This window comes from Clytia hemisphaerica, unplaced genomic scaffold, assembly GCF_902728285.1.
Source record: "Clytia hemisphaerica strain Z4C2 unplaced genomic scaffold, Clytia hemisphaerica genome assembly, whole genome shotgun sequence".
NCBI lineage: Eukaryota > Metazoa > Cnidaria > Hydrozoa > Leptothecata > Clytiidae > Clytia > Clytia hemisphaerica.
Genome location: NW_027103255.1, coordinates 295816 through 307793, shown reverse-complemented (window position 1 = coordinate 307793; position 11978 = coordinate 295816). Strand labels below are relative to the sequence as shown.

At 37.3% G+C, this 11978-nt stretch overlaps 1 protein-coding gene and 1 long non-coding RNA gene across 2 annotated transcripts; both read left to right on the top strand.

Moving 5' to 3' along the window:
• The first annotated feature begins 9382 nt into the window (after positions 1–9382).
• Positions 9383–10561, top strand: LOC136798635 (leucine-rich repeat and coiled-coil domain-containing protein PF3D7_0703800-like). Its single transcript, XM_067055281.1, has 3 exons — positions 9383–9693; positions 10054–10206; positions 10464–10561. Exons 1-3 carry the CDS (start codon positions 9423–9425, stop codon positions 10559–10561), a joined length of 522 nt encoding a protein of 173 aa, XP_066911382.1. The 5' UTR covers positions 9383–9422.
• Positions 10562–10723: 162 nt separating this feature from the next.
• On the top strand, positions 10724–11576 carry LOC136798520 (uncharacterized). The gene is made up of 3 exons (XR_010845387.1): positions 10724–10774; positions 10880–10939; positions 11508–11576. It is a non-coding gene; the product is annotated as an uncharacterized lncRNA (long non-coding RNA).
• The last annotated feature ends 402 nt before the right edge of the window (positions 11577–11978 follow it).

The window sequence follows — 11978 nt, the reverse complement described above, 5'->3', positions numbered from 1 at the left end:
TGCTGGTTTTTGTTAGATTTCTATCATATTCCTCCCATCTTTATGCATAATAATCTAAATACTAATTACTAATTTAATTACTACTGGTTTACATTTCATCTTGTATATTTTTTCAAAGATCGTGTATTGCATTATCCCATTGTTTTATTCTAGTTACCGATGTCCGAGTTAGAGTCGTTCCCACTACCAAATGATAATTCAAATAAAATTCCAGACGAGGTAATTAGTCTTCAATTACTTTCATTACTTTCACAACATGAAGTTGAGCTTTCTTGAAATGCATAGTTTTGTTATATGTTATATATTCTTGCTATTTTGGTATTTTTTAATATTTTTCAAAGCACTTTTTAGTTGTATGTCTTTTCATTTTAGACTAATTAAGTACCATCATATTAAAAAAATATTTTCCATTGCATTATATGGGCAATTCTACTCAAATCTGTACATACCGTCCGAAGGACAGCATATACAGATTTGAGTAGAATCGCCCATATTGCATATGAGGTTTGTTCCCCATTGAGTCCTGCCTTATAGGATATTTTGGACGGAGCTTTTTTTCATTAGGACTCCGGATGGTTGGCTGAACTACATTGATCCATACGATCAACAATGGATAGGGAAGGATGCTTTCAACTCTACCTCAGAAACCGTCAAAAAAGGATCAGCTGGGCGGTTGAAATCACCAACACAGAAATGGTATAGCCCTCCACCAATTCCTCAATCCTCAGGTGTACCAACAAAACCCAAAATTTACTATCGTCGTCGTTTCTGTTTATGGGTACCAATGCGAGCGCCTAAGTTTGAATTCAATTGACATTACAGATTGGTACTACTTTGCAACAGAATTCATGTCCTCTAAATGTGGTGCATCTTGTAGTGGTTGGGACAATCGTATCCTCAATCAACGACCAATTGGTCTTCGTGTCAGCTTTCCTGCACTTCTGACACTCAAATATGCAGTGGACAAGAATTTGCTAACATTCTTGCCCAACAGCTTTTGGCAACACACTTGTCAAAATCCATCATGATCATTGGATGAAGCAAAACATCAATTATATGTTTGCCTGCATGCAACATAAGAAAGCTATTGAGACCTTTGCTGAGAAGACAGTGACATACAATACTGTTCCGGCCATTCGTGAACTTCCAAGGAATCAGTGGTTTTTGGCAGCATACATTGGCATTATACACACGACTCGACATCATCAAAACGTCTTTGAGCTCAACTTTCGGTCGAATTCTTAAAATCGATTCTACCAGAAAGATTGCAAAGAAACTCACTGGCATAGGGAAAGATCAAGCACACTGGGTAACGAATGTTGGTAATGAACTTGGTGCTATTCTTCAGTCTGTGGTTACCGTGTCGGAGAGTTTGGAAGCATTGCAACCCTTGGCTTGATGAAAAGGTTCAAATCTGCAAACATCAAACCACCCATCATTCTATACACAGACCGAGATTGCTGTTCGTCTGGTGGGGATTCAAAGTTTGAAATCCTTTTTGCTGAATGGAGTATCATTGGATTATGCCTGGATATTGGCACTACATCCGTCGTTTCTCGGAAGGATTCACTTCTGACGCCCATCCACTTTATGGTGTTTTCTTAAAGCAGCTATCAGGTTGCATCTTTGAGTGGGACCAAACAGATTACAACCGGTTAATCAATGCTAAGCGAGGTGAACTCGAAGCCAAGAAAGTAGTTAACCCAATCATCCAAGCAATCAAAAAGAAAATCACAAAAGGTGAAATGACGAGGCAGTGCAAACGAAATACCAGAGGGGCAGACGAAACGAAATACCTCATAGAGCAGCTGATTCTTTCTTTTACTGGTGCAACAGATCCTCTTGGTGTACCCCTGCTGAAACCTTGCATTGTTGAGATTTGGGAGGAACAGAAGAAACACCTTCACTGCATCCAAGTCCCACCTGGCACCCAACTCTAGATTGCAGATTGGAACATCGAAAAAAGGTGGAGTTGATCTTCAAATCTACAGATGTGCTCGTGGTACAACATCCTTGGAATCGTTCCACCACCATATTCACACGTTCATCCCAGGAACAAGCGCCAATCCTGTAAATTTCCAAGCTTACTTGCTTGAGGGTTGGTGTAATTTAAGATGCACGATCTAACGATTTACGATGCACGATTCGCAATCCGTGCATAAAATATGTTAATTCATGCGTAATTATACTAATCATGATAAAATATTTAGGCAATTTACAAACTTTCATTCGCTGAAACTCAATTATTTTTAAAAACATAATTTATGTAAGATTATACAAATTATATTCAAAAAAGCTTTCAGTGCGTTTTCATAGATTAAAAGAAAGTGAAAGCCATGTGCATTCACCTTCTGTACTCTCTCTCTCTATTTTTCATGACTTGAATCAATATAGGGGAATTGTTTACCGAAAGAAAATTCTTTCTCATAATAGAGCATCCGTTTTTTTGCTTCGTACATTACGGTCCTCAAAACACATTGTTATTCAATATATCCTTTTATTTGCTTTAAGAAAAAAATTCCTATATTCGATTATTGATTAAAACTGAGATCAAAAATATTTCTTGTGCATTGTTTATTACTTTCACTTTCATCATATTGTAAGATTATGTAAGTTATTTTTTTCATAAATTTTACGGTCGTAATTATTCGTAGTTCCATTGCAGAAAAGACGCCATCGATGAATCACTCTCTAGCCTCCAAAGCTTCGATACCAAATTGGTCGAGCAGTTGAACCAACTTCATCTTTCTGTTCATGGTCGAAGATTTAACGAAATACAACCACCTTCTAAGCTGCCCACCGAGCATTTTGGCATGGAGTATTTGTATCGGCAGAACGCTCAACCTTTCGACGACAACTTCATCGAAAATAATATTGATGATGGTACCAATATCGACACATCACACTCCATCGATTCCGGCATTAATGAGCATCGGTTTGTTGAAGAGCATTTCCCGGACGAAGAAACTGGCCTCTCCAAAGATGATGACCACGACTACTGTGATGAAGAGGATGAGAAATCAACTGATTAAAACGGTATCCCTAGCTGGAACAAAGTGGAAAAACTTGCCCATGCTCTGGTTGACACCACTGGAATCAGCATCACCAACACCGAGAAAGCAAAAATAAAACGCTTATACGAATGCCTTGATGACTATGACAGGAAACCGGTTAAGTACATCAGTGTTGTGAAGAAGCCAACCCGTGGAAAGTTTGCCAAACGAAGAAGTGGACACGTCGGTGTCGTCGAAATGGCAAGAACCTTCCTTTCCGGCTCCACCCCTGCATTTCTACCTTCAAAAACCAGAATCGTGGAAGCAATTTGTATAATCTTGTGCAGCAAGTATCAAAACAATGTGACCTATCAGGAAGAAGGCCGACGGAGATTCGATTCTAGATGGAAGCAAATAGTTAGAGCTTACAGCAACATCCGAGCTCGACTCTTCAACAGCCTCATCTTTGAAGAAATCAAACTGGTTCTTGTTCCAATCAATGAACATACTTTGAAAGTGTGGGACCAAAACAAGAACCGTCGCGAGGTGGTGACGGAGCTTTTACAAGGGAGAGATACTCCTGGGGATTTGTCATTATCAAAATTCGTACCAAGTGCAGTACCAAAACCGACATATGTCGATACAGGAGATGCTGCCCCCATCGAAATTGAAGACCCAGAGGACCGGTCCGGAAAAGCGAAGCTTATCTGCCGTCGAAAAGCCAACCCGGCCAAAAAGCGTGGGAAGAAACGTAATGCTGTTGGAATCTCTGTCCCTCGTACTGTCACACCACGACCAATCCTCCAAACACCACCTCAATCACCTCCATTCATTCAGCCAGGAATCCCATCACCCTTGTTATCACCACGTATTCAAATTCCACCACAGATTACGCCCCTTAGTTTCCTTTTCAATACGTCCCCAACCCGATGACCAGTCCGATGCTATTCCCACACCATTTTGCAGCACACGGTGGCAATCTTCTACGTCCTGCTGTTTCTTCTCCACCAAATCCAAACGTGACATCTCCAAAAAATCCCTCAACTTCTTCAAATCCTCGAAAAGACTACGCTTGTAAGACTTGTGGAAAACCAGTCAAGGGTACCGGACATGGCTGGTTCAAAGGAAAACGGTATTGCCCAAAGACTGAAACAATGCTTTACGATCAATGGCTTGATATGATGCGCAAAGAATCGAAAAACAAAAACAAATGAACATTATTCATTTTTTTCTTCTAAACGTTTTTCTGTAGCCTTTAATTTTATACGCATGCTTTAGTAAATTTCACCTATAAATTTCTCAGAGGATTTTCACTTTTGCAGATGTATTTTTGTTCATTCTTTTTCAAGGGATACATTCATTTTTGAAATTTTTTTAAAAGACTGAAACTCCAATTCCTATGTGTTCTTATGTTCTTTTTGACATCTTGAGATTTTATGACATATAGATAGTTACTTTGGTTCTCATTTTGGACCATATTTTTGAAATGTACATAGCTTTAACAGAAAACAAGATTTTTAAAGACACTGTATATACATCATAAACATAAAAAGTGTGTCTAATTCATTTTATACCACTCTATCACATCTACTTTTGAATGCTTCGAAAGAGAACCTAAGCATTAGTCTTGAATTTTAAAAAGATTTTAAAGCAAAGATTGCAATTCAAAATGTTCTCTGTTGAGTACTTTAACCTAAAAGATAGCTGGTTCGAATCCGGTCTCTTCTATTTACAGATGAGAAGCTATTGGAGCGTCCAAAAGGGTTAAGTGCTTGACACGGAATAAATGAACAAAGTTTCAAATATTTTCATTATCTAAAAAAAAATTACAATTGAAACTCAAAATGTAACGAATTGTCGATTTGTAGCGTCTATTTACCTAAAATAGAAAAGTTGTAGTTAGTAACGGATTTAAGAGCCGTTCACGGCATCATTACTTTTGGCAGGACTTTAAGGCGCTGCAGCGGCACCTTCTCCCCCTCTTTTCCTCCTTTTCTTTTCCTTTTTCTTGCCCAAGCCGCGAGTCGCTCTTCCCCCAGCCTTTGGTCTAGAGGATATAATAAGGACTCGTTTCTCTGAAGCTAAACTTCTTTCCGGGACATTTAAAGTATCGAGTTTGTCAAAACGAGTGAGGTAAATACAATCAGATCAACTTCTTGCAGAATACTTGTCGATAAATCACTAAAACCCAAACAACACTGCGACCAATGCACAGCATATCGCAAGAACTCATTACTAAAGATACGTTTCTGCAGGTCAATGTCGCCAGAAGTACCTAAAATTCACACCAAAGGTGCACCTACCGGGTGTGCCACAAAAAAGTTTCTCTTTTTAAAACTAATTTTCTAGAAGTCTAAAAATTTTAAAAGAACCATTCCTATTTCACTGACAAGAACGTCGCTCAAGAAAACAACAAGGACGTCGCTCAAGTAAACAACAAGGACGTCGCTCAAGTAAACAACAAGGACGTCGCTCAAGAGAACAACAAGGATGTCGCTCAAGAAAACAACAAGGACGTCGTCACTCAAGAGGTATATAATAACAGGGGGCGTACATCTTCAGTGTACCAACGGAATACTAACTCCGTTTCTCAGATTTCGAATAAATGGTACCATCGCTGCTTTGTACCTGGTAGATAAAACTCAGGAATTTGGTTTCGTTTTAGAAGCCGATAAACTTCGTGACGACCTTTCTCACCTGGAAAACATTGGCCAATCGACCAGGCGTACAAGAAAAAAAGCGACCGGAAATTTTCGTCAATATCGTGTATAATGTTAATGTTAGTTTGATTGCAACTGTTACACTTTGTCTACGTATAATATACCGGGTGTCCCACAAAAAATTACGATGTTTTGCGGCCTCTTAGAGCCCAAAATTTGTTTTTGATTAATATTTTTTTTTCATTAGAGAGAAGAAAGTCTAACTTAAATTTTGAGCTATAACTTTTGGAATTCGGTTCAGTATTTACCAAATTATGAGCTTTTTAGGTAAAAATAATTTAAAAATAAAAATGCAAAATACGTCGAAAGGGGGTATCAAACTAGGCGTTTTTTGATGTTTTTAAAGATTTTTTTCTTTTGAAAAATTGCCGTATTTTTCAGCTTTTCCTAATATTGAATGCCTATTTCACGAGAGTTATTTTCTAAACCATTATAACCATTGATAAAAAACTATTTTAAAATGTGGCATTTTGAGGAAGTAATTGCTCAATTTGATACCAATTTTCGGACGTATTTTTACATTTTTCGAGCAATAATATTTTTCCTAAAAAACTTAAAACTTGGCGAATCCTGAACCCAACAAAATGGCGAAAACTTCTGAAAATCTTAACACGGAAATTTCATCAAAATATGGATCCTGCACCCCAAATGAATGCTTTATAAATGAAATAATACGGGATAACGATGTCTTGCAGTGTAGGAAGTGTCAAAGATTTGTTCATTATGCCTGTTCGGATCTTCCAGCCTACCAAGTACAGATTTGCCTTCAGTACAAAGCAAGGAGATTCGAATGTGCGAAATGCATCACAGTCACGCCAATATTATTAGAGAAGTTCAAAACAAGTAAACAAAGAACGACCAATAACAAGGCAACAAATACTGGAGGTAAAGAGAAAGATCAAGATGAGCAATGTGTTTTCGCTAGACTGGATAGACTGGAGAAGAAGATCGACGATCTTGTAAACAAAGATGATGTCGTTAAAGGATCCAAACAACAGCAGACATACGCTAGCATCGCTAAAGATGAGCTAAAGAAAAAAGACCACGATATAGAATCAAAGCAACAACAGACATACGCTAGCATTACTAAAGATGAGCTAAAGAAACAAGAGGTAAAGATCAAGAATTTCATCAAAGAAGAGAAAGAAGAAGAACGATGGTTAAACTTAACAAAGTACAATATCATTGTTCACAACCTCGGAGAGAACAAAGATGAAGACCTAGAAGAACAACATGTAGGTGATAAGGATTATGTTGAAGAAGTTGTACAAAACCAAATGGGATTAAAGGTAAACATCGTCAGCGTAGAAAGAATAGGAGCTCGGAAGGACGAAATGTTCAAAACAAAAAGATGGCGACCCTTGAAAGTCGTGCTAAAGAACGAAGAAGAGAAACGTCATATTCTGGCATCAGTCCACAAATTAGAGAAAGACGAATTTAGAGTATCCGACGATTTTTCGAAGAAAGAACGCGAAACCATCAAAGAGTGGCATAGGAAGGCAAAGGAGAAAACAGAATTACAAAAGGATGGCAACTGGATATATAAGGTTAGAGGAAGTCCTCGGACAAAACTCTACTTTAAGAAGATCTATAACAAACCTGTTACTGAAAACGAAATATTGTAAAGACGACTGGTTAAGAGGCCCACCGTGCGCCTACAACTGTAAAATTGTGAAATGTTAAGCATGATTATTTCATAGAGGTCGATAGACCTGAGAAATATATTACTGTAAATTAATTTAAAGATTTTCACCTCAAAATTTAAGTGCGACTTTCCTCTCTCTAGAATCAAATCAAAAATTACTTTTTCGGCTCTAGGAGGCCACCAAACATCGAAACTTTTTTTACCTACGGAGATTAAAATATAAGTTGGCTCTCGATTTGTTTTCTTTTGTAATGCAATGGGGGGGGGGATTGACGTAAAAGTGTGTCTAATTAATTTTATACCACTCTATCACATCGCTACCTTAATTCAAAAGGGGCCTAAGTCCAAGTACCCCCCAATTCAAAAGGGGCCTAAGTCCAAGTACCTCCCAATTCAAAAGGGGCCTAAGTCCATTTTTATGAAAATTGAGATTTTTGGTTTTTCTGAATCTCTGGCTCACTAGCTTTCTTTTGATGTATCTGACATGAAGGTTTTGAGGTTTAAAAGGTTAATTAAAAATTTTGACTTTTAGTTTTGATAAAAACCACGTTTAATTTTAAAAGGGCCTAAGTCCATCAATGTTTATGGACGTTAGGGCCTAAGTCCACAATTATCAAATTGCTAAATTTTAAAAAGGCCTAAGTCCATCACTGCTTATCAATGCTAGGGCCTAAGTCCAAAATGATAAAATTGCTAAATTTTAAAAAGGCCTAAGTCCATAAACAGGGCCTAAGTCAAAATGTTGATAGATTCTACTTAAATGAAAAGGGTCTAAATCCATATAAATAAGCTGTAAAGGATACATTGGGATTAAATTTAGGATGCATATTCTGTGGTATATGACTGCTTTTTAGCTTTTAGCTATTTTCCTATAGATTTATTAACATTGCATTGCTAATTTTTTCAAAACATTGATGTCATTGCATTGCAAACCTGATCCAAATGTTTTTATTATGATTATGGCAGAATTTATGAGCTGTAGTTAATTAAGGTGAAATCAATTTTGAGCTGGGATGAATGATAGGAAATGTTTTGAACTGGAATATAATGGTGGAATGTTTTTGAAATAGAATCGATGGTGTTTTGTACTGAAATTCTATATTGCATTTTTTCTAAACCCAGTTTAGGGAGTGGGTGAAAAAGACAAAAAGGAGACAGGGTATAAAGCCTGGGGGGTACTTAGGCAAAAATGGGTGCTGGGTATGTGCGGGTATGTGTGTATATGGGTCGTTTTTTTCACCTTTCAAAGTCTCTCTAAGGGTTACAAAAATCAGAAAATTTCCTATTAGTCTCTCTAAGGGTCTAAGAGTTTTAGGAAAATTTTTATTGTAAAAAAGTCTCTAAGGGTAGGAAATTTTTCGAAAATCGAAGAAAATTTCCCAAAAATGTCTCTCTAAGGGTCACTTTTTCACTAAAATTTGGTCTCTCTTTTGGAGGTCAGGTCCGCACATACCCCTCATCCGCCAATTCTAGTACCCCCGGATATAAAGGTAAGGGGCATTCAAAAAGTATGTATACTTGTGATGGGGGAGGGTGACCACCAAAAGTGTTCAAGGGGTTTAGGGGTAAGGGGTTAGCCGGGGGGGGCACTGACCTTGACGACCGACGAAGACGTGCCGCTGGAGTTTGAAAAATGGACCCTGTCAGATACTAATTTTTGACAAAATTCATACCCTAATAGACGAAATTCGGGCGACATTGGGACCCTGTCAGGTACAAAATCTGAAAAAAAATTCAAATTCAACCCTTAGAAGTGCCAAAATTGACAAAAAGTTGACCCTGTCAGATACATTTTTTGAAATCTAGTGATTTTGTGACCCTGTCAGAAATTTTCAGATCCTGAAAAAGGGACCCTAACCAGCGGCACGTCCCCGTACCCTATTTTACCTAAGTGCCTCCCCCGGGGGGGGGGGGTTAGGTAGAGAAAAAAACATATGTGGTTTGAAAAACAGGGGGTGATGTGATAATTCCTGAATTCATGAAGTAATTTTATAGCTAATAGTCATTTTTCTAATCTTAGAGTAAAGCAGTAAAGATATAAAAAAGTTTTTAAAAGTTAGAAATATGGGTACACGAAGTTGGGATGTTGAAAGACCAAGATATGAAGTTGGTGAAAGTGCATATGTCAAAGCCAGTTATTTTGACAGTAATAGACCCGGCAAGAAATATAGTGATTACTTCAAACACAAGGAAGAAACCTTACTTCAAGGAAAGATACTCTCTATCAACGAAAATTCTGTTAGAATGAAGTTTGAAGTAGATGGAACAATATCAACAATCAAGTATAATATCCTTGTTAAAGTTACAGATCATAACAAGCATCTAATCCAATCAGGTGAGTCAATAAAATTTGCTATATTATTAACCGAAAATCAAATCCAATTCCTCCAGAAAAACTTTTTCGGTCTTCTGCCAAAATTTCTTCCTACATTTTTATTTTACAATTACAAGTGTTTGACGAATTTTAAGAAAAGGGCAATTTTGAAATTATTTTCAATCTGAATGAAACGTTTAACTAGCATGGCTAACAAAATAAACTGAACTAAGTTAGTTATAAAACTTTTCTATTTTTGTGTAAAAATCAAACAAAAATTTATTCACAAGTTAAATGTACCTATGCCCCAACCACAGTGTACAGACATTTTCCGAAAGATCCAAAAGTCATAGTCTTAGCGTCATTTTGCTTTCTTCAAAGATGATACGGAAGAGCTACCCAATGATGACACAGAAGAGTTGTACAATGATGAAACGGAAGAGTTGCACAATGATGAAACGGAAGAGTTGCCCAATGATGAAACGGAAGAGTTGCACAATGAAAATGAAAGTTTATGCAATGGAAATGGAACAGGTTCATCATTATCAAAGAATTTTGCAATTTCTTCTCTTTGACATCAGGGCCTGGTTGTTCAATAAGTGGATTAGCGGTAGATTAAGTTTTGATGAGCACAGATCAACACAGGACCGCTGGTTGTTTGAACAATTATTAGTGGAGTTTAAGCACAATAAAATTTAATCTGATAGGCAGGATTTAATGCACCCCCATTTCAATGTTGGATTTTGAAATGCACTACTTTTTGAAATAATAATTTGCAATTTGCTTCTTAGATTATGAAAACTCGCCAGTGTTCCTCCGTGATGTTTTTCTTGGAAACCAAACATCAAATTTGTCATTGGAAAAAATAGGTAATTTTGCAGTATATTAACTAAGTCATACTCTTGGATACCTAATAGTAATAGATTGTGAATTGGAATTGGCAGGGTCGTAAAACCTCCCAATATTATATACCTCTTTTTTGTATGAAAATAAATTTTGACACAGTCAAAACTTTCTTGAAAAAAGTATAAATACCAAATCTTTCATTTTCTAGTTACTGATGCGTTTAAAAATGGTGAGGGTGCTGCTATTTTGGAATCAGGTAGGAATTATTTGACACCTACTTAGTATTTTCTTTCTAGCGGGCAACACAAAAAATTTATTTGAATGACATTTTTTTCTGCAATTTTATAACAATTTTTTATAGATTCATCGTTCGAAATCGACAAGGAATTCCTTGACAAAGTTTTTAATAGTACAAAGATTGGTGAGTACAATATTGTTTGAATACTGTATTAATAATTCTTCATCACTGGGGAACAAGGCCACTTAGACTACATCTTGAAAAAAAAAAATTTCTATTTTCAGAAATCAATGAAATCCTTAAGTCACAGCTCAAAAACTTTCAATCTTTTGAATTTTTTTGTAAAGTTATCTTGGGTGAAAAATTAGGGTTTGTTTATTTAGGTTTTATCTATCTTTATCAGCATAGTAGGCATGTACTCTTTTGTGCTTAATTGTAGGGGGTGGAATAACCGGGGAGGGTGGGTACTTTGGGGAAAAATCCATAAAATGAGGGAGCCATTATAAAATGATATTGGGATGATTTTCCCAAAACCCCTAGTTAAATGAAGGTTTTTGCACTTTTTCAGACTTTTTTGGGAAAAATTCATTATAAAGGTCATTATTATAAAGTGAAATTGGGGTGATTTTTTTCTCCAAAATTGCAAAGTGACCACCTACAATTAAGCACAAAAGAGTAGGCAGGTTATTTTACACCTTCATAAATATGTTCTTAAACCCAGCAACTTATTGTCTTTTTTCTTGTTTTTCAGACTTAAATGAAGACCTCTCAATAGCAGGAACCAGTTTTGGGCCAACTAGATTTGTTAGAACAGATAAACCGTCCACCATTGAGCCCCCTGCAGATAAACCGTCCACCGTTGAACCCACTGCAGATAAACCGTCCACCGTTGAACCCGCTGCAGATGAACCGTCCACCGTTGAGCCCACTGCAGATAAACCGTCCACCGTTGAACCCGCTGCAGATGAACCGTCCACCGTTGAACCCGCTGCAGATAAACCGTCCACCGTTGAGCCCGCTGCAGATAAACCGTCCACCGTTGAGCCCGCTGCAGATAAACCGTCCACCATTGAGCCCGCTGCAGATAAACCGTCCACCATTGAGCCCCCTGCAGATAAACCGTCCACCGTTGATGAGTCAAACAAAGATTATGGTAAGTTTCTAATAATCTGAACATCTCCAAGGAAATTGCTGATTATAAAGGGGGTTACATTATAATATA